General features: G+C 36.3%; 1 protein-coding gene across 1 annotated transcript; it reads left to right on the forward strand.

Annotated features, from left to right (window-relative positions):
* Positions 1-14,907: 14,907 nt before the first annotated feature.
* On the forward strand, positions 14,908-21,531 carry LOC123560018 (collagen alpha-1(VIII) chain-like). Its single transcript, XM_045352250.2, has 4 exons — positions 14,908-14,992; positions 15,106-15,310; positions 16,789-16,845; positions 20,551-21,531. Exons 2-4 carry the CDS (start codon positions 15,157-15,159, stop codon positions 20,949-20,951), a joined length of 612 nt encoding a protein of 203 aa, XP_045208185.1. The 5' UTR covers positions 14,908-14,992; positions 15,106-15,156; the 3' UTR covers positions 20,952-21,531.
* Positions 21,532-24,651: the final 3,120 nt, after the last annotated feature.

Here is a 24,651-nt window from a genome sequence, read left to right on the forward strand (position 1 = left end):
TAATAAGATAAGGACAAGTTATTTTAGACTCAGTTTATCGTGATGTAATGTTTCTCTGTTGTAATCGAAACAGCTGCTAGTAGAAAATTGATTTATACCTTTATACTTTTAAAAGGTAGTTTACTATTTGCCTGCCAGAGAATACAAACAGATCTATATCAACTGATGTTTCTGTACATTTCAGTAGAAAAAAATCAGAATGTAAAATAGTTGGTATTAAACGTCCATATTTAGCTAAAAGTCAGGGAATTTGCGTAAAGATGTCCATACTTTTCCGTTGAAGGTCTAATAATCGAAACTGATATTTTCTTGTTACCTGTAGAGAGATAGATTGGTGCACGAGTCCGTTAGGATAAGGACAGCAACATATTCCGAGTGATTTTGCAAATGGTATAACAGAAAATAAAGATGCCTTAACACAATTCCAGCATAAAACGTGTAAAACCTAAATTAGAAAAATGTTTATTTCCTCTAAAACTTGTTTAGATTATGCGCTAAAGGGCTAGAATATGTTTGCATTTGGATCCCGCTTACATACAATCGTATCTTAGTAGCACATGCACCGTGAACAAATGTTTAATTTTTAGCTCGACTATTCAAAGAATAGGTAAAGCTTTTTGATTCGCCCGTGCGTCGGCGTCCGCGTCCTTTGGTTAAGTTTTAGTATGTAAGCTGGTATCTCAGTAACTACTTGTGGGAATGAATTGAAACTTCACACACTTATTCACTGTGATAAACTCTCTTACACTGCACAGGTTCCATAACTCTATTTTGCTTTTTTACAAAATTATGCCCCCTTTGCGACTTAGAAATGTTTGGTTAAGGTTTTATATGTAAGCTGGTATTTCAGTATCCACTAATGGGAATGGATTGAAACTTCACACACTTGTTCACTGTCATGATCTACCATGCAGAGCGCAGGTCACATAACTCTACTTTGCATTTTTTTTTCAAAATCATGCCCCTTTTCCCACCTTTATGGATAAGTTTTTGTATGTAAGCTGGTATCTCAGTATCCACTAGTGGGAAAGGATTGAAACTTCACACATTTGTTCACTGTCATGATATGACATGCAGTGTAAAGGTTCAGTATCTCTACTTTGTATTTGTACAACATTATGCTCCTTTTTTAACTAAGCAGTTTCTTTGTTTAACTTTTTTATGTAAGCTGGTATCTTAGTTCCCACTAATGGGAATGGATTGAAACTTCACAAACTTGTCCACTGTCATGTGTTGATAATCACTGTGCATGTTCCATGACCCTGTCTGCATGATTACAAAATCATGCCCCTTTTTCGACTTTTGTATTCAATCAATTGACAAGCCTGTTTAATAGTCGAGCATTACTGTACTCCGACAGCTCTTGTCTGTTAAACACCCACTTGAAAATTGAGAAAGCCAGTTTTATGCTAGAATATGAATCCGGGTATTGAAACGTTTGTTTGTTTTGTTGGATGTTAAGTCACAACGAAACAGTTAAGGTAGCATGGCGACTTTGCAGCTGACATGGTAGTTGAAGACCTATGTATGTCCCTCCTTAATTCAAGCATATGCGGACTCGCGGACTCCTGCAAATGAGGTAGACACCCTTGGTTTTTCTACAATATAGGTAATGGATATTGCAAACATAAAACAAACACCTTCAGGGAAAAATTTGATGTCAACTCATGAGGAAACACACGAGAGTTTTCTCGGGGTGGCCACCATCTGGGTGTGGTGGCGTCCACCCACTACAACGCCCACCAGTTGGCACCCCGGTTACTTCTACATTTAGGCTACGGGACTAGACATCGTAACGACTAGCAGACAGTGATTCGAATACAGTTTTCATCAAGAATAAAACATGCCTTAACACAGTCTATATCACTTGTAATAAACTTATTATAACACGCTCCACGGATTAATTTGTGTCGTCAAGAGCTATCAAATAATTTCGGATCGTAAGAAAATTACCCCAATTGTCATCGTGTCTGGCTAGAAGTCTGACATTTAAGTCACCCATTACCAACATATCTTTATATTGACAAAGTATGTTTTCTACCTCATCTAGACTAATTTTTATGATTTCTGCATGAAAAGTGTGTTTGATATACATAAAGGTATTCACCTTCTGCTACATTTACTCTTATACATACGGTGTATTTTTTATTCAAAAGTATAGCAATGTTGTAAATAATGTAAAAAGACGTTTTCATGCAAAAAATCTGCGTGAAATTGGAATATTTTTTATATTTTGGCCTCTGTTATCCACAGGTGTGCCCCTTTCTATGAGAGCTTTTTTGATCAAAAATGGTAATTTTTATCTCTGTAATGTCAGAGAATGATTAAAGTTAATAGACTGTATATTTTTAATCTCCCCCGGATTCAATCGTATTTCAACTTCCAAGCCAATCCAATGCAGAGAAATTAAACTTTCGCAAAACCTTGCAACAGAATAACGACAGAGTCTGAATCTGAGCATATAAATCGACAGTGGGTGACCTTAGTAAACTGTCTATATCATTCTTTAAACGGAACATTTCTTTATCAAACTTTGTAAAACATTTGGCAAACAATAACACAGTAAAATAGGAAAATACGATAAAAAATTATGTATAGGTCAGAGACCACCAATTCAAAAAATGTATTGGAAACTTACTGGGAATTATGGGGGCAATGGACAGTAAATTTGAAAATTCAGCAAATCTGTGCTGATGCCAGTGCGAAAAAAACCCCATAAAAATCCAATTTTGAGAAAATCCAGGGAAGTGTTAAGCGGATGTATTGCATATACTTAGCACTTCATCATACTTCATCATTTTCAGCTTGCCGATCCCGTTGTTTCTATGATAAAACGAGTAAAAGTCCGGTTTCAGGACACTAAATTTTGAGCAAAAAGAATGGCCCAAAATGCACACCTTGCGCGACCTGTACAGTATTATCTGCAAATGACTGGCCTAAAACATATACATATCTTTAAATCATGTGACCAGACGAAAGTGGTGGAGAAAAAAACTGTCTCATAACCGTTTACTTTTCCTGCAGATTTATGCTGAATCTGGATGGTTGACCGTTTCCATTTCGTCTGACTTCCGTTTCCTCAGGTAAGATTTTAGACCCGGCCGTTTACATGGAGCTAAGAAATTCGATTCAAGCATATATTTATTTTACACAATAATTACTCGTACGCAGAAATCCTTAGTTCTATTAACATCATAAATAACCAGTTGAATATAATTTAAATATGTTTGTGCATTCTGATTGGTCAGTCAAGTAAACAAACCCAAGAAATGATTTTTTACTGCATTTACAATATTTTATTACACATTTTGATAAACAATTCTACTTTTGATGTGTTTTGAAAAAAGTCATCACATTCACACGAAAATTACTTAAATAAAGTAGCACTATTCATATGTTTTCGTCCTATATTTTGGTGGAACAAAGATAGTTCTTGAAAAACATGCGATTAGATATACATGTTTCGATTGATGGAAGTCCGTGCACGCCATAAGGTTATAATGGAAGTCTATGGGAAAACAATTGGTGGTCTCTAACCTAACACTATTGCAACTGCCAACTGATACAAGAGAAGGAAGTATCTAGCCGTTCGGTAACCGGAGGTCTTGTCTTTCCTGGCATCCTTAATCAGTTTATTAATGAAATAAAGTTGATTTTTTTTCAATGAAAGTATTGTATTGTACTTTACATAACAGGTTGTTAAACTGTATTAGATCATTATTAGTGCTAAAATCTGCTGATTATAGATGAAGTTACAGTCGCTGTTGCTCTTGGAGTAATGAGAAAATGTTAGAATTTTCTATTTTAACATGATTATGCCATGTCTTCATCATAACACCAGAAATTGTATTTTATCTTATATGTCTTATAGTACAGTAAAATGGTGTAAAAATACTTCAGAAAATGGGAAAAGCATGAAACTTGGTACATAACTACTTTAGGGCAAAATACTAAAAATGAGCATGAGACCCACTCCGAAAAATCCAATATGGCCGAAAAATCCAAGATGGCCACCATATATGTATATATTTTCAAAAATACATAATATTATATATAAAATTTCTATTGACACTTACAGTCATCAGTATAATAAGCTAAAACCACCTGCCTGAATAAATTCAAACATATTATATTAACAAAAATACCGCTCTTCCAACAAAAATGAAAAAAGTTGTCTCCCTTGGATAAAATGTGCTATTAAGCAGAAGAAAAGTCATAATGCATTTATATGAATCAAAATTAAGTATATAATGGTAACTGGCATATCAAGAATGTTTAAAATGGCAACAGTTCTGTGCAGAACTTTACAACAATTGCAAATTAATTAATTATAAATACATTGAAACTTCGGTAACTGGAACCCATCAGGACCGACTAAATTTATTCGAATTATCGGTAGTTTGAGTGATCGAAAAATATATTATAAAGGAATTTGTTTGGGACCTGACGATAGATTAATTGAAGAATGGTGTTCGAATTGTCAGAGTTTGAGCAAACGAAGTTTTAGTCTGTAATGTGTATTAGTGAATAAATGACATGTGTTTCACTTTGTCATTAGTTTTCGTGACTCAGAATTTGTAAGTGTTGCTGTATTCATTTCAATTTATTTACACTAAGAGAACTAATGACCTTAATAAGACTATATAATTCATTAACTATGTTAGTGTGATAGACCATGTGAACATCCCTGGCCTGTCAGATCATCATGATTTCTGTGGGAAAAAGTCATTGCCGGTTGATCAGCATAATCAAATCTACATTTGCATGTTCCTGTAATATTCTGTTTTTGTCAAATTGTAGCACATTGTGCCATAACAATGGTTTTATAGTTTAATGTCATAAGCATATAATGTACAGTCACTAATGCCCTGATCACTCTCAGGCAAAGACCTTGAAGATCATACTTCTTCCTGAAAATTTTGACGCGGTGGGGACGGGGATCAAACTCGAAAAATGTGCAGTTCTAAAGTTCATACTGCGCGCTTTTAACATCCTTGCCAGGTTCTCACGGCGTCTAACACGTCCACACTAATTTTCTTACCACGCGCTTCTTCACGTCCAGTGTGTTCTTACTACATTCTTAGTATGATCAGTCAGATTGCACCTCTCGCTTACCATGCTTTAACCATATGCTTATCACCTTTTCACTGCATTCGTCGGCTACTTATAAATACTACGCCATGCGCCTCCTTTTTTCATTCCTTCTGCTAGTTATATTGTGTCCGCATCTACACTCAACAACCATAAATGACAATAAACGACGATCCCCCACCCCACCCCAACGAAGAAAAAAGAGCAGTCTTATAGAGAGACTGCGGTGGAATAAGCAAAAGCAGTGTGAAGGATATACGGAGGTCCAAAAGTCCACTACAAGCTGCCAGTGCTGCTGAGTCCATGATTATGTGGCAATTCCTGATGATGATCGATACCCATTGCTGATTGAAAAACGAAGTGATTGGGAATTGGATCCAGTATTCATACTCAATTTTCAGAATCTGAACCAATCATGGTGAGAACCTGCTGCAAACGCGACATAGATGTGTTAAGAACCGAAAGAACGTATTAGTAACCTTATGCGGTATACTACAACGTGGCATGCACGTAGCATTGTCATAGCACACAAGCGTAGATAAGTTGTAGTGAGAACTCCATTGACGTAGCAAGAACGCAATGATAACCCAATGACAGCGCAGTGAGCACGCCATGCAGTCTTTCCCGTCCGCACCACGCTTGTACTATGTCCTACTAGGTTTTAGTTACATCATTACTACATCCTTATTAAGTTCTTCCTGCTTCCTGATTAGACCGCGTCCTCACTACATTTGTTTTGAACATGTCCAAAATTCGACCGCGTTCTCTACACTCATGGAGACCATAATTATCATGTTCTTATCGGAGTCTACTGTATTTCTTCTACATTGTACAAGTTCTTACTGCGTCCTGCTAGTTTTTACGACGTAGTGGGAACGTGGCTGAGTGTAACGGGGGTATAAATTAAGAGCAGAATCTATCATTTCTACAAAAAAAAATATGCTCTAATATTAAAATTAAATTAAATGTGAGTACTTGAGGATTTTTCTAATGAGCACAGGTACATTCGAAACACAATTTTAATACCAATTTAAATTACTAGTTTTAAGACGACAAATATTATCTATTTACCATTTGTACTTCCAGTTAAGCAGACCAATGTAAGAATAACACTGTCTTGTCAAACAAAACTAACCAGTACAGCTCGCGCTTACCGGTGAATCAAGCTTTTAAATGCATTTTCTACATCTTCATACAAACAAACTGTTCTTATTATATTTCTGGGGTATAAATGGAGGCTTTCGATACTCTTCTCTACAGCAAAACATGTCAAATAGCTTGATCAACCATCTGTTCACATATAGATTAGGGCTATAATGTGCATTCCTGCATCGTCAGCTACACCATTTGAACATACTAAAAAAGGTTGCCCATTAGGTCGGGCACATATGGGGGTCAGGTGTTCCATCACTTTCCTAAAATTCCAAGTCAAGATAAATAAGGCTGACCAGAGAGATCATTGATATATTGGAACCTTTCCAATAGTCTTTGCCTCAAGTACCCAAGTCTAGTACCAATAGCTCCTCAAGTGCATTTGCAACCTCGATAAAGGCTGTCGAGGAAGACGTAATTTGTCAAACGTGCTGAAATGCTCTGCACTGCCTTATGCAATTTATCTAAAGTTGTCGACAATCTCGTGCTTGTGTGTACTGACAAGAGTATCTGACATGTACCTTATTTCAGATTTCAGCTCACTGTTCAGAGTAATATATTTCACAGAATAGTTACTAAGTGTTGTCCATGAAAGCAACTTTTATATTTTCAGCCTTACTCTTCTTTGTTACACAGTTAGCAATTTATTACGCAGACATTGTGACTGCGGGTGCATAATAAGGAACATTGTTTCATTTGATCCTACTAGCCCGTCGCTAAAATCTATTCTTGCATTTCGAAGTCCCAAACTGAAAGGGGTAGTTGTCGTACTTGGTGTCATAGAAACTACAATTTTATATAGAAACTAAGTTAATTGACCTTCACATTCTCCATATTACTTACCATCTATAAACAAGGTTTCATAAAGAAGTCTTTAGAATTTGTAATTTTGAAGTTATTGAAGAATCCGCCATTTGCAAATGATGGACCGACATACAGACGGACAAAATGATATACAAAAGGAGAAAATAAGATAACAAGCATGTTTTCAATTTGTCCCTCTGTCTATGTAAAATTTCTCAAGAAACAATCTCTCCTTGTTTAAAAGAAATGCGGGATGACACTTTGTGTCATATTCGTGCACTATTTGTTGCCATAGCAACAACATTTATTGCCATAGGAACAAATTTAAATGACATTGGCATTCTCTGCATTGCCATCTATCGATGTACCACGTATCATGAAAAATTCTGCTGTAGTTTCAAAGTTATTGCAGTATCCCACTCTGCATGGCTGACGATTTGACATGCATACAGGGGCAACCCATAAGCCCCATCTGGCTAAATACTGGTAAGGGAATAACAACAATATTTCAATATGCTGCTGTGGAGGGAATTCAAGTGAAATAATATAAATTACGTATAGTAAAACAAAATATTCTTTAAAATATGAAAACTACACAATGATAATATTAAACTAAGTTTTAAAGGTTAGATTTTTGCCGTTACCATGGAAACAGAAAGAAACTAACATCATTTGAATTGTTATTTTTGCATTTGATGCAAATTTAGGATTTATCTTATTATATACATTTATATTTAGTGCATTTTGGGGATGAATATAAATATAATGACCTTTCATTAGAATCTTCTAAGGTAAATATTGAGTTTTGGCGGCCATTTTGGAAAATGGCCGCCATATCGGCCATCTTGACAGATATCAAATGGGTCCTATGAAAAAAATGTTTTTAATACTTTAATAAATAGCTGTGCCAATTTTGGTGCTTTTCCCATTTTCTGAAGTATTTTGGCATTTTCTGTTACGAATTGGTCGCACTATTAAACCATTTTCAATATTCCTTTCAACAGAATATAGTATTAAAATTCATTCAAAAATCGTGTATTGTACCTACGAATTTTTATTAAACTTGTATAAAAGAAGTGTCAGTTACACCAAAACAATCAGTTTGCTGAACATGTTGTTAAACTGTGTAGCTATTTCTTCGCTTTCATCATTTCACAATGAGCAGATGAATCAAACTGTCTTCATCCATGAGATATTGAACAAAAATATTTTTTAATGTCTTATTTGAGCATAGGTGACATTACTTCAGAAATGTTAGTAGAAGTAAATCAGATTTCCTAGCTAACTGGAACATCTCCTTGGATGGTTCAGCTACAAACGTACCAATATTAAACGGCATATTGATAGCTGCTGGTATGAGTAACCAAAATTGAAATTTAGAATATCTTTTTTATACAAATTTGTAAAATTTAGCTAAAAAGTCTCCAAATACGAATTAAAAATATATATCAGTCAATGTTCTATCCCGGACGAGCCCCTAGTTTCTGTTACCTCTATAGGTAAGAATTGCTTGTAACTCAAAATACTGAGTAAAGTCCAATTATGATATAAAAGAATAGTTCACCCTGATTGTCAGTATTTGTGACATAACCTTCTTGAAACCCATAGAATACAGATAACTTATTGACATAGATGATGTCTCAAAACTAGGAAGGTTTTACAGTGAACAATGAGTCATCAATTTAGAAAAATGGTAAAGTAAAGCATAAGAGGGAATGACGTGTACATAACACCTCCCCATCTGAAGGAAAATAAAGTTTTACGCAATAAATCTTTCCTTAAATTTTACTACAAAATAAATGAAGTACACATAAAAATAAAAACAAATTGAATGCTTCACTATAGCATATTAATATTGAAAACTAATATACAAAATAACATCAAGTTCTATAAAGTGCAGAGAACTTAGTTCAGATCCCGGATAAGGCATCTGGTATAACATTATATTTGCCCTGAATATGTTGAATATTTTCGTTACACTCTATAGCAGGTTCGAGTTCCAGTGGCTGCATATTTCGCTTACCTTGTGACACAGTGAACCAATGTACCTGGTAACCACAAGAAATAATCTGGATTAAAAAGCAGATGATCAGTATTGTTTTGGGACGGCTTCTGCGCAATGATTTGAAAACCATTTGACCAAGAACATTTAAACTGCATAGCATGATTGGACGTATGGAGTAGATGACCTCTATTGTTTTGGGGTCCCTTGATTCAAGGTCAAGGCCACAGGGGACGGAACCTTGAAAAATGTTTCCACCCAATAACCTGAGAACCACTCAAACAAGAACCTTCAAACTTGGTAGCATTAGGTTGCCCGGTGGTCTAGCGGTTACACGCTTGACTGTCAATCCAGAGGTCCGGGGTTCAAATCCCGGTCCAGGCACTGAAAATTTCTGAGATGCTCTTAAGTGCCTCACACCTAACCAAAAGGCTTGTACTGGTTTTCCCAGAAAAGACTGCTTCGCATGTATCGGTGCTATACAACCAGACTGTCTATTCGCAAAGAGCTAGGCTAAGTTAACCAGACAGGCCTGTATCTAAAATGATTTCTCTCTATCTGTTCTGGGGGGCTTCATCTCACTCTGTCCCTCTGGTCATATCGCTCTACGTCTGTACTAGTAGAGGATGAATTTCGCGCCCTGTGTGGCTGCGTTTGCTATATGTAAAGAGCCTTTGAACGTGTCTATCACGAAAAGGACGCTATATAAATCTGGTATAATAATAATAGTATGATTGGACTTGTGAAGTAGATGACCCGTATTACTTTTGGGGTCGGTAAGGTGAAAGGTCAGGTTCACAGTGCCCTATACCTTGACAAATGGTTTCCACTCAATTGAACGATTTGACAAAGAACCGTCAAACTTGATATCATGATTTGGCTTACGAAGAAGATGTTCTGTCTTGTTTGGGGTCAATAAGCAAAAGTTCAAGGTCTCAGGGACCTGAACCTTCAAAACGGCTTCCACAGCTAAATCCATCTGAAGCATCACTTGAAGCTCGTTGCATTCACACATTTAAGGAACCACCACTTATGTTCTTTTCATCAGTAAGTATAAACCACTGACATACCAAGAAGGGATGATGTAAGTAACAACTTGACAATCTGATAAATTTAGTAAGTCAGATTGCAGAAAGTCCGAACGCAAGATGAATACATTAGAACAAGAGCTCGTATAACTCGAAATGCCCCCCTCCCCCCACCCCCATCCTTGATGCAATCAGTAATTGCACAAGGCAGATAAATTATTCTGTCACTATGCACTGGAAGTTTTAAGTACTGACATCAAATCGACAATTATGGGTCATATACCAGTCAAAAGTAAACTCTGTAGCAAACGTGATGTTAGACCAAAGCATTCTCTGGTTACTTGGCAAAAAAAGTTCTAGTGTTCTGAGTCAAAGTGACCTAGACCTCAAAATCAATAGGGGTCATCTGCTGGTCATGATCATTTCCATATTAAGTTTCGTGATCTTAGGCCCAATCGTTCTAAAAATATCATACGGAAACGGTTTAACTGTTCCGGGTCACTGACACATTGACCTTTAACCTCAAAATCAATAGGAGTTAGTTATCTGTTGGACATGATCAACACCCTATAAAGTTTCGTGATCAAAGGCCCAAATGTTCTCAAGTTATCGCACGGAAACAGTTTAATTGTTCCGGGTCACTGTGACCTTGACTTTGAGCTACTAACCTCAAAATCAATAGGGGTCATCTCCTGGTCATGACAAACCTCCTTATCAACTTTCATGATCCTAGGCCCAAGTGTTCTCAAGTTATCGTCCAGGAACGGTTTAACTGTTTCAGGTCACTGTTATTGACCTACTGACTTCAAAATCAATATCTCTTTATTTGTTGGGTTTAACGTCGAACCGACACAATTATAGGTCATATGGAGACTTTCCAGCTTTGATGGTGGAGGAAGACCCCAGATACCTCTCCGTGCATTACTTCACCACGAGCGGTCACCTGGGTAGATCCACCGACCTTCCGTAAGCCAACTGGATGGTTTCTTCACACGAAGAATTCAACGCACCGAGTGAGGCTAGAACCCACATCGATGAGGGGCAAGTGATTTGAAGTCAGCGAACTTAACCACTTGGCCAAGGAGGCCATCAAAATCAACAGGTTAATATGTCTCGTTCATGCTCATGTCACAATTATAAACAAGATCGTATTGCATATTATCTAATAGCGGAAAGCAAAACGCACACAGCAAAATACGAGAAGCAAAAAGCAAATAGCAAGAGAAAAATGAAAACCAAGTGCCATCACGTGCATCATTCTTATTTTTTTTTTATAACAGATACGTCAGCGTCTTTCTCTGTAACATTATTTGCGGTAAGCTTGTAATCCCAAAACTAGGTTCGCCTTAAAAACTGAAATTATTCCCGCACTATTATTATCACTTAATACTATGTTGTAACAATAAATTTTCTGTATCATCGGCAGCTAAACTTCGGCGGATTCGTGCGTTTCGCACGCGTCCGGAAATACCACGGACACGGCAAATAAAGAAATAATACAAAAATCACCAACTTTTAAACGTCTAGGGAAGCAAGAAGACATTAAATAATTTCAAAATAAAAACATATATAAAAAAGTTTATTGTCTGTAGAATACTATCAATAGGATAATAAATATTCCCAGTATATGATATAAAGTGGCTACAGGGAAAAGAATAAGATACGTATCACGTTTTAGCGATGATTTAACACTAACTATATGCCGTAACAGTCAGATATTGATGTTTTTTAATCGCCAAGGAAGCAATAATTCTTCTTTTAGATAAATAATTTTTATATCTTTGTAAAGAGAAAAGAATGACAAACACTTCAATAGGATAATAAATATTGTGTGTTCATTCTAATTAAAACAATATTTGTTCAAACTTTTTTTCCTTCTTTGTTTCTATTGGAAAATATCAACCAGATAAAAATCGATATCGCACTGCCAGGTGATTTCAAGGGGGATAATTTTACCGATAAGACGGCAAATTTTACCTAATTGTTGATCATGGTAGGACATAAACGGATATTTTGCAGGCTCGGTTTGATTGAGCTTGTTCATGGACGGTAGTGGAAATGCAAGGTTCCGTCCACGCCCTCTGTAACACATGTTAGAAGTATCAAAATATAATTTAGAGACATCCGCAGATGTATTCATACGGCGGTGCCAATGGAACCATCTATGAATCACAGAGTACAGTTTCATGAAAAGCGGCGTATTATCCCCAGTTAAAATAACTGCCTTGTCCTAAAAGAGAAAGCAACAAACTGGAATTTAGAGAGGGGTGAACGCTTAATGATACAACTTCGCTAAATAATACAACTGACGTTAAATGATACAAAACTGACGCTAAATGACACAACCAACGCTAAATGATACAAAATCGAGGCTAGTTAGTTTTGTATCTTTTAGCGAGCCTCGATTTTGTATCATTTAGCGTTTGTTGTATCATTTACCGTTCCCAGGGGGATCTGAGGTTATTGAACCTGCATATCATAAGAACTGCCAAAAGACAATATCAAAAAGCAGACACCATATCCAAGGGATGATTCAACAAACAACACCTAGAGCTATATGTCGCACTAAAGTAACAGTCCAGTTTTTTCCCCAATCAGTTTTTCATCGGGGAAGAAACCAGGCAGATGATTTATTCCTCGAGGCTAAATCAATCGATCAGTTGTTTCTCCCCCTAGTTGTTCCCCCTTTAGTTTTTGTACACAAAAAGGGAGGAAATACTAACTGTTCGATTTTTTTCTGCACCACCCCCACCCCGGTTAGTTTTCTCTCCCCCACCCCTAATTAGTTTTTCCCATCTAAGTTTTTTTTTGTCAACATAGAATCAACTTTCCTTTTAGCAAAAACACATCTCCAAAACTATTATATTGCTACCTGAACAGTGCGGACTTAGTTTCACAATTGAATGGCTTTTTCTTTTGCAAACAAATTATGAAATGTTCGAAACACCAGCCAGTGACTTCCTCTTTCCGACAAAGATAGGTAACTTGATATTTTCGATACCAGTATGAAACATATATAGTTAGCATTAGTGATGAGAATCGGACAGCTGAAGCAGAATCGATTAATCGGTCCGATTTTGATCTCTCTCCAATTCGATTAATCGAAAGAATCGGAACCGAAAGATCAATACAGACTTTTGTAATGTAGCAATATGGCAGTAACAGCAAACCTTTCTCAAGACTTTCAGATTATTGTATGACACTTTTATTACTTTTTTATGAAGAATTCTGTGACACAGCTGCTGTACTGTACAGTCTTAGCAACTGTTTGGCAATTATGGCCCAGTTGTTCGAATCTTTAACCGGCTGTTAATCTATCTGCCGGTTAGATTCAAAATATTTGTCTTGATGGGATTTTTTTATTTCGCTATAAAGGCAGTCCTTAACTCAAAGATTTGTTTTTCAAATTCTTCTAAAATGTCGACATATAGCCTTAAAAGTTAACCAACCGATAGCTTAACCGGCTGTTCAAAGGTTCGAACAAATAAGTCCAAACTGCGATCTGGGAGGAACTATTGAACCAAATGCAAAAGTAACTAGAATTCATCTTTTCTCTATGACTCAAGGCCTGGGATTCAAGTCATGCTAGATGCACTGCCAAATTTGACATGGAATATATGCTGGGGACATTGCTGGCAGGTCTGGAATTAGTTTATCATCTTTTTAAAAGTAAATCCACTATTTTGTATTGAAGGAATATTAAAAGCTTATAAAATAAAATCTGAAAATTATTTCCAATTAAAAAAAACAGGTGGGTGGGGTACCCTCGTTAATGTACGCTTTAAAGCATATTTTGCAAACAGTTCTAGTAGTATCAAGGTTTTCCTTAAAAAGAGCCAACACTCGGCATTCAGGCTTCATGCAGAACCCAAAATATTTCAAGGCGTCTGATTTTTTTACTGCCAGGGCAACAACATTTTTATTATTGTTACCATCATGACAACTGGCCTGACAGCGTTCTCCAATTTAAAGAGCAGATATTTTGAAATACTAACTTAAAGATTATAAAAAAGCAAAAGTATTTAAGCTAAACAGCAAGAAGTATCTAAAAAAAAGTCCTGAAAGCGGGGTTTTAATTTTTTAACAAAATCAGCGACTAGAATCGATTCTTTTTGGTCAGAATCGATGTCGCCGACTTTGAAACTTTGGCGATGATTAATCGAACATCGGCGACAATCGGAACATCACTAGTCAGCATCCATACCAACGTAATCCGGCCAGGTGTGTGTACATCTCAGTCAATAATGTTCTTGTAATCTTTCCGATGTGAACGAACAACATAAACATACGCGGCGGTAGGTTATCGTTTGGCAATCTCCGTTGACATAGTTTGTCAGACCACCGGCGATTTAAAGAGACTGAATGATTTTCTCAGTATGTATTATGACAGCAAGTTCACCCCTCTTGTTAGTGTCAAACTGTTTTGAAATCTATCTCACCAAGTAATAGCTGCTAAGACAAACATCCTCTAAATACGAGATAAAATACTGATGTTTCCAAGTTTTGTATATACGCCTTATGATATAAAAAGATTACAATTATATGGAATCCTGTTATCGACATCGATTTTCAAGCTAACGTGAAAACGTAGAAACCCTGGTTTTGATTACACTTCATTGAGTGGTTTCAAAGTTTTAGTCCGGGCAAGAAGTGTGAAAGACAGATGAATTGACGGACAAACGGGCTTCGTTCACACACCCCCACCCCATCCCCGCACAACCACTACCAATGAAAAGTTCATGGCGGAAATAGTAGTCCGTAGCATTGTCAAGACACGCCATGTCAAACCACGCTAATATAAGAAAGCACGCACTACATATTTAGATAGTTGTCATATTTGAAAAGACATAACATGATGTTATTTGAAGTGCTAGGTGTTATTTTAGGAATCGCTTTGGTTCAAGCGTCAGACAGTGTAAGCATATATATATTTCATGCTATTGACAGATTTACGCGACAAAATATTTGTTATAGCAGTATATCTACAAGCATGAAATCATTGTTACATGAACGTGTATATGCTTTCAGGGAGATATTTGAGCCCATGTTTCAAAGCTAGAAGCTCAGCTGCAGACATGCATGCAGCGTTTTGAACATCAGGAAGATCTTGATACGAGAGTGTCAGCGTTGGAAAAGCAAATGAAGACTTCAGTGTACAAGCAGGAAGATAATAACACTGTGGACAGAATAAAGTCATTTTCCAAATATACATCTTTCAAGGATAAAACAGCAAGTATGCAATGTATTTTTTGTAAATGTATTATAAGCTTAGAAAAATGTTTTAACTCAATATCCATCGAGTGCCACGTGATGTAACTTTACGTTTAGGGGATTTATAAAAAAAAGACCGTTAATCTTATGCCTCGTTCACATTTGGCCTACGATGCGTTTGCGGAGCCCGTAGACTGCCCGTATTCTCCTTTCCGTGCGGCTTCTGTGCGGAGGCAGGAGGCAGCAAAGCGAGTTTTGTACGGATTCACGGGCTCCGCAGCCTCTACGATCTTGTTTAGCGAAAAGTTATACAAATTTGAAAAAAAAATCGTGAGCCCGTAGACCGTAGTTATGTCGCAGGTTGCACTGCACAGTCCCCGCACGGGCATCGTTAGTAGGCTGCGTGCTAATCGTGCAGCCAATGCACGATTTTCCGAGGGCATGGTGCCCCCCAAAAAATCGTACGGAGATAATAGACTCGTGGGACCTTCACACGGCCTTCGCACAGCTGCCGCAAGGTTGTCGCTCACTGCCCGTGCAGTACCCGTGAAATTGCACGGATATTGAGTAATCATAGCGCGGCAACCCTGCAAAGGCCGCACCATTGCCGTGCGGGGGCCTTGATATGGGCTAAACATTTTCAAGATGGTAATATATATTGGCCATCTCCAGCATGTTTTCATTATTCGTCTCTTCAGAGAAATGATAATACCAGAAATATGAATTTGTACACAACACTCCTCTTTATACTATATTACTCAAAAACGTCATAGCGGCTGCACCATCACCGTATATTCTCCGCACAGCCTCTGCACGGAAACCATACGGCCGTCGTACGATTTCCGTGGGAAGTTTGCGATGACTAAACTGCAACTGCACTGAAATTGCACGATTTCCATATAATCTCCGCACAGCGTCCGTACGGATTTCTCCCGGCCTTTCCCCGAGAGCCTTTACAAAAATGCTCCTATATAATGCGAACACATACGCCGTAGCCCGTATCTACCTATACGATGCCCCCAAAACCGCAAGGAAAATTGTAGACTGATTTATCGCACGGCGCCCGAGTTAAATGTGAATTAGATGTAAACGACTATGTGAAACAATTTTAACAACTAACATCTAATTGTTTTTCCCTGTTAGTAAATATCTAAAGTATATTCAAGTATTCAAGAGAAAACATCTGGCTTTGCTTTTCGCCAGGTGGAGGACAATTATGCATTCTTTGCTGAAGGAAAGGTATTGTTTCAAATACTGAAATACGTCAAACCAAACAAAGCTACATCACGGTTATTGTACGAGAATACCCGGGATGAAATGAAAAATTTTCATCTGTTTAGTCGGCATTTGATTTTGGTGACAAACAGGACAAAATCTTAACAACCAACACCGGAAATTATATGGCCCTCAATGAAAACTGAACTAAATAAAAAGTCAGATTGATATAACTGAATGCAACAAGAACTACTTGTCATACAAAATACTTTTTCTTTTCTTTAGGTACTTTTCCAAATAGCAGAAAGAGGTCGACGTATTATCAAGGCACTAGAAGTAAACGTAAGTACAAAACGGTAATTAATGGTAATACACATACATGTATATATCAAGCCAGCGAGATATTGTGTAATCCAGTGTCTGTTTTTTTGTGCATTTGTACTAAGTAAAGCGAAACAAAAATAAAACGATGAAATTTCACAATGCACAATGGGCTCTCAATATTGTTCACGTAACGATCGAACATCACATTGAAAACAAGTGACCGAGTATTGCAGTGGTAATACAGAAGCTCCCCAACTGGTGGAAAACTTTCAATAGTGACATTGACCTCGGACCGACAACCAAGGGTCATATGCGCAACACATAGTCTAATCACGGGGACATTTCTGTAAAGTTATAAAAATCCTTCAGTGCAATTATAAGTTATGGAAACATTTTTTTTCTTGACATTAAACTGTAACTTTGACCTTTGACCGACAAGCATAGTTCAGGTGTTGACACTTTGTCTCATCATGGGGAACATTTATGTGTGTAGCACTAAGCTAATCCATCGATGCATATACAAGTTATGGAGCTGAAACATTTTTTACTTGACCTTAAATAGTGACCTTGACCTTTGACCTACAACTATAAGTCATGTTTTTGCATAATCTGTTTAGCCACGTAAAAATAGCCACATAACAGCCTTACTGAATGGATGACAACAAAGAAAAAGTACCGATACGGAAGGCTTTTTTTTTTCATCCTGCCAAACCTGAAATTTACTAACTTTCTTCTAGCGGAGTCACGAACTTGGACAACCGTTGGCGACTTGAAATAAACTTATACATACAGTCTAAGACCTTAAACATATGAAGCGCATTTAGTTTCGCAGGGCAGAAATATGCTATGAAACAACGTAAATCATCACAGTATCATCATAGTCAATATATCTTTACTTGTAATTTGCAACACCGGTCGATCAGTACTCGTTATTCGAATACATGAAACATAATTAAAATTTCCAATTCTAGTATTCATTTTTGTGTAGCATGGTCATAATTTTGGACTCTTTAAGGTTTGATGAAAACAGTTAAAAGAATTTATCAAAAAGCGCTTCCAGTTTTACAGTTCAAATCCTCATCTGTAGCCGTATACTGCTTCTGCATTTTTAAAATTGAAAAGAAAAAACATTCCATGGTTTACATACTTCAAGTCGTCATATAAGAGAGGAGCATTTTATTATCTTTTTTTAATACCGTTGCTGCAAAGTTAGAACGTTTGCTGTTAGTTGGCAGTTAAGAGATCTATCACTTCAAAAGTATGCACAGTTGGATTGTTAAACCATGTTCTAACGTACGCTTTCCATGATTAATGCTCGGGTTGTTGAATATTTCAATAATTAGATATTCAAAACTTTAATGAAAGTTTACTTTTAAGCAACCTTTGCCTGTTGTGATGGGATAAATGTATCAGTTATGAATTCTTTCTCATAACTAGCTGTCAATGAGTAATTAGTTCGTTATTTGATACATTGTTCTGGATAAATAATTAGTGTTCCAGGACCGTAGGAAGGGTGGAGGGGCACACATAAATGAAAATCTGCTAAAATTGACTCACTGTCAAAAAATTGCTAAGATAATTACCATAATTGGTCAAAGTATTGCCGCCCCCCCCCCCCCCCACCCCCTTCACCTGTTCCTACGGCCCTGTGTTCAGCTCCTGTATGCTGAATCCTGAAACTTGAATAATTGAATATAAGGAAACAAGACAATTTTTTCACATTCTTTCAAATAATAAATGTGTAATATATATCCTGCCCGCAGCCATAACGTAATTAAACGTATTAGCGTCTGATAACCCTTTCAGGCTTCCGTAGAATCAACATTTATTACACGAAATTCACTTTGAAAATATTTCTGAACTGTCTAGATCTGCAGCTCTCTAATACGTTTATATATTACATCCGAGCCATATACTGACTCTTTCACACAACATCTAAAAGGACCTTTTGAGCGATTTGATGAAGTTTCAAAATAATAAATGTACCCTTGCTCCGTTTCGGATCCCTGTGGGATTTGTGTTTAATCAAATATCTTTCCGTAGATGAAAAGCTGACATGTCGTACTAAAGTCAATGTAATCGCAATTCGTAAAAAAAATTGAAAATTGACTCCCAATTAGCAAAAAAGAAATAAAAAAGAGTCCTAGCGCATACGTTCAGACGGGGTGACCCCTTCACGTGACCCCTAACTGTCGACGAATCAAAATACGGCTTTCGTTTTCAAGTTTAGCATTTCTAATTTTCTCCTTTCATCCGGAAATAGGCGAGATTGCATAAATATGTGCCGACTGTCCTAAGGATATACTATTTGTTCCTCGTTTGCAGTTAAATTATTTGCAATTTAACAGTTTTGTTTACGACTGTCAGAAATCTATCTATCCATCCGTCCATCTAGCTAATGAGCCAGTATGCTAATCAGTCGAGTATTTTGAACAAGACCTTTAGCTGGCACAGAACGCATCAAGAAAAATAGAAAATAAAAGCATACTAAGTTTGATTTGTGTATGCTTATGAAAGTTAGTGATATGTGCATCACACACCATGTCTCTAGCAACATTGAATGAAACTCATGGTCACAAAATGACAAATGACAGGTATGAAATTAAAACAATACTGAGTCGAAGTATGCTGTGAGTTTTAACGGACGCTATTTTACAGCCGTGAAAATTGACATAAAACAATTAAGGAGTACGGCGACGGACTGTAAGTCTGCTTTATCTGAATAAGTTCATGAGAGGTAATGTGCACCCATCATGCCCCTTAAGCAACCAACGGCTTTTTAAATAGTAATAATGAATGGACGCAGTGTTTTCATAGGATCAATAATGATAACAATAATAGGTCAGACGTCAGTAACGTATATACCTCATCCGCTAATTCCCCGTACTTGGAAACAGCGTTGTTACATTTTCTGGTCCTTTGGGATCATGGAGAACGTTTAGTTTTACTGTAAAGCAAATGCAACGGGTTGTGAGTAGTGTTGCAAACTTCATTACATCTCATGAACGTCTCGATCAAACCAGTCTGCTATTAGGTTGCTTGTTTGCGTTCTATGCTTCCAAAGGATATTTTCACAGAATAAAATACATGGGGAAGAAAAACATTCCACTCGAAACCATGAATGATCAGTCCTCTTTCTTATTAATGAAAATATAATGACCTTTCTGACAGAATATATGTAAAATAAATAATTCGGGTATCATTTTACACTTAGAATCTAAATACATTTTTAAAGTGAGAGGGAAAGGATATTTGATATTTAACAGTTCTCTTTTAAGAGGAGAACACTATGTAGTTGTAGCAGTTTTTTTTCCATTTATTGTTAGTAATTTTCCTAACGAAGGTCGTAGGAAAATGTCTAAGATTAAAGTCATACGAGAACGTGTCAGCTCATGAGTTTGTAGAGCTATGATTTGATTTGGTATTCGTTTAATATGCTCCATTTAACGACAATACACTACTGTGCCCAATTTTCCTTTTTTGTCAGAATTTTTACCTAATAAAATGCGAAATTGTGAATTTTATCCAAAACAAATATTAATTAAATCAAGCGGAAGGAGTTACAATACATTTATTTATTTATAACAATACAATTTAGAAAATTTACACTTTTAAGATTTTATATTCTAAATAGTTCGAATAAAATGATCTCGTTTTACGGACTACACAGTATAATGGAGGTACACTCTCTCTATTTTCTGCTATTTCTTTCTTTATATGCAGGTAGTGTACAGAGTGTAGCGTTTACGGCAAAATTATCGCACGAGTTGACAGGCCTTCCAGTTGGAAAAACTATAGTATTTGACACAATGGTCACTTCGACTACTGACTATTACAATAATGCGACTGGTATATTCACATGCCCACACGCAGGTCTGTATCTGTTCGCTATATTTGTTGAGTCATCGGGCGGAGAAGCAGTCATTGCATTAAAACGGGACGGAGTGGATTACATTTCTGCCATATCGGAACCCGGTAAAGTTGGAGATGATGATAGTGGAGGCAACGTTGTGCTTCTTCCACTTGCAGATGGCGAACGCGTCTGGGTTGAAACAGACAACCCGGACATGTCACTGTGGCCACATTTTACTACGTTCAGTGGGGTGCTTATTGATAGATACTAGAGGCAAAGCTGTTCATCATCAGAGGAAACATGAACTTAGTTGTCGACGTGAAGTAATCAAGAACAATTCAAAGAAATATCTATGTGCATAGTAAAGCAAAATAGTTGATTTAAACTAAAAACCAGAGTCAGCAATAGATTAATTACGACAGCATTTTATGTTATAAATGGGGAAGTGCTTGTGTGTGAACATTATTTTAAAAGTTAGAAATAAGTTTGACATGTTTTCAAGCATAAGTGGTAACTATTAAAGTAATGCACAATTTCAGAAAAAAAAAGAAACTTACTTGGCACCAGGACCGGTTCATATTGAAGTTTCACTTTTTTTGCAATTTTAGCCACACTTTCCTTTGAAGGAAACAGGATAACGCTCTCATCGCTAAACACCCAGGCATCACACAAATACGCAGTTTTGAAATTCAATGTTTAGAGCCGAGTTTAATGTAAAAGTGAAACTGAAAGTCATAAATATTCTGATGATCAGTTATATGTTTTACAGGAGAATCATCTTTATTCAAGTGGATTTTGTTTAAGCGGCATTTTAAAGAAAGAAAAAATAATGTAAAATTAAACTTCTTTTGAAAATTAATTGTTGTTGTTTAGTACGTAAATCGTGGCTTAGTGCAAAACTATTGCAACTGTATATAAATACAGAACAAGATACAATAGTTATGCGCTCAGCCCTCGAAATGTTACAGAGACAAGAAATATAACTCATGCGCAACACAACTAGTACTTGTAAAATTATTATGACAGTTTACACATGTCAGTGACACCATCGTTATGCATGATAGGTATGAGCCGCGACAAATCCCGTAAACTTTTTTTTCTGCCAGTAACAGAACAGAACAGAAGTTTTATTTTGTATTAAGCATACAGCTCAACCTCATAACATTTCATGACAGTCACAATTTTACAAAACATACTGTGTCATATACACAAATAGTATTCATTTTACATTTGGCAATTCAGAGGTTTGAGAGTGATCAACTGATCATCTTTTACAACCGTTATATATTTAAAAAACAAACATGCAATAGAATGAAAAGTTATTCAAATATTCAATTCTTATTTTGAAACATTTTAGGCAAAAATACTGCTAACGAGAGAACGGTCTATTTTGATAATGAACATTTTTAATGGTTGATTTTCAAACCATATATAGAACATTTAGCCGCGAGTTTAAAAAATGTTAAACCATTTAATCGCGATATTTCTATAATTCGTCAACTTATTCTTTTACTGTATGTCTGTGATAAGTTATAAACATGTGTCTTTGTACTTTTTATTTTACGTAGATACTCGCGCATGCATGAAAAATAGTAAGTCAACAACTGTGAGCCATATTTAGTGATTTATTAAGAACTGACAACTTCTGATTCAATCAATTACTTAATCGTCCCTTCTACCGGCAGCAATATACCGCTGATCAATGCAGTGTTCATGCATTCGGTAAGTGCTTATTCTATTAACCATTGAATCAATGGAATGTAATGTTCACATAAAATAAAACATACTAATCTATGCTGGAAGTATAATATGCAGTTTCTACAATGTCTAAGACAGCGAAGTGTAAGATGGAATGATTGAGCAGAACATTCCATGAGAAATTAAAATATAATTTTTGACTCAGAGATATTTTCTCATCAATTTTAAAATACTCAGTTTTATCGTACGAAGTTTCCTGAATAAGCCTATGTTATAGAGTCAATAACCGGCACTGACATGTCATTTGTGGTGCGAAATATTTCATTTAATGAATACAAGCTAAAATCACTGTATAACTATTTTTAAAACACAATAGGCTATACATCTGTAGTTAAAGAATATCTAAAAATAAGACACGTAATCTCGTTATTCAGTACATTTTAAACTAATTTATTTCAAGCCGATTGTGTTTTGTTTTGTGTTGCGTTTAATCGAAAAAAGGTTGTTTCTGGATTCTGTACGAGTACAAACCTGTTCCCCGCAAGTAACTGCCAACTTTCCCTCATGAATCAGAGGTGGAAGAAGAAAGATTTTAGACACAATGTCTTTTATCAAATCGTCACGGAGAACATTCGCCCCGCCAGGGGACCGAACTCACGACCACGCGATCGGTAAATCTTCGCTCTTCTTATTGAGCTTGTGGAGAAAGTTCTACAACTTATATATTAAATCAATATCGACATCTCATTCCTGATAAATCCATCGTCCGTTGTGAATTAATTGTAAAACTGAAGGCGAGTCGGAAAAGATGATAAACTTTCCTTCATTATATTTTGAAATAAAATTTAGGGCCAAATCAAAAGCTTTTTCCTCGACTGAAAAAAAAATTGTAGCGTTATTTGGCAACCGTAATTTTGATTGATGTAGGTGGCTAACGGCGGCACATCCAACCTTTAAATCATCTTTTGACCCATCTGTGTAAATTCGAAAATGATCTTTGTAAGTCGACTTGGCGGTTTTCATATCAAAAAGAACTGTTTGAGAATTAAGAATCCATGGTGGTGTACTCGGAACTAAATTTTCTTTTATATCAACGAATTCAAAGATACTTTCCTTCATAGAATTGTTGATGCGAAATCCAAAAGGTTTAATTTGTTTTGGTTTTCTGTCATACGAGTCGTGGTATTTGGGTTTAAATTTGATTTTATGAGCAGGATTTGATTTGTTGGCAGCTACCCTCAGAGCATATTGCAATGATAGTTTTTTAAGTCTGATGTAAAGTGAGGGTTCGTTTGCTTCAACATACAAGCTTTCAACAGGCGATGTTCTAAATGCGCCAAGAGCAATACGAAGACCTTGATTATGGATAGTACCTAACACTTGTAAATAATTTTTCCTGTCTGAACCATAAACAACACAACCGTTATCTAGCTTGGATCTAATCAAAGCTCTTTGAAGTCTTAACAAAACCATGATCAGTATTTGAAATTACCTTTAAAAGATTCAATTATTTCAAATATTTGGCTTTCAGGTATTTTATATGTGGTACATGTATAAAAGAAAGGCTTTTATAAAAAATAACACCAAGAAATTTTGCTTATTTTTGTACCATTTAGGAAAAGCTCAGGGTCACAATAATGTTTCCGTAATTGACAAAAGTGGAAACACTGAATTTTCGATTGGGAAAATTTAAAACTATTTTTCAAGGCCCAAGTTTGAATTTTATCCGTCAACATATAACGAACAATCTGTCCCTGGTAACAAACATTTCACAATATTATTAATTTTGATGCTAAACAGTGAAAAGATAAAATAGAACCTTGTGGAACCTTGTGGAACTCTGTTCTTGCTCAAAAGAGTCAGAAAGGGTAAAGCCAACACGTACTTTAAAATTACGATCAGATAAAAATTGTGATATTAATGTTGGCAGACGACCTTCTAAATCGACCGACCCCACACCCTCTCCCCCCCCCCCCCCCCAAAAAAAAAAAACAAAACAAAAAAAAAACAGAAGAAAACAAAAACAAAACAAAAAACAGACATTACATGCTCTTTTTAACAAATGCTTCACGAATACAATTTTGAAGTCGAACAAGATGATCACTTGTGCTGCGTTGCTTGCGAAAGCCGCTTTGAAAGTTCGTAATAAATCTTTGCAATTCGAGATATCAAACTAATCTAGAATTGATCATACGTTCTAGAATTTGACATAAACAGATAGTAAGGGCTACCAGTCTATAATTACTGGGGTTCATGCCATCTTTCCTGTGCGG

Source organism: Mercenaria mercenaria, chromosome 15 (genome assembly GCF_021730395.1).
Source record: "Mercenaria mercenaria strain notata chromosome 15, MADL_Memer_1, whole genome shotgun sequence".
NCBI classification, from domain to species: domain Eukaryota; kingdom Metazoa; phylum Mollusca; class Bivalvia; order Venerida; family Veneridae; genus Mercenaria; species Mercenaria mercenaria.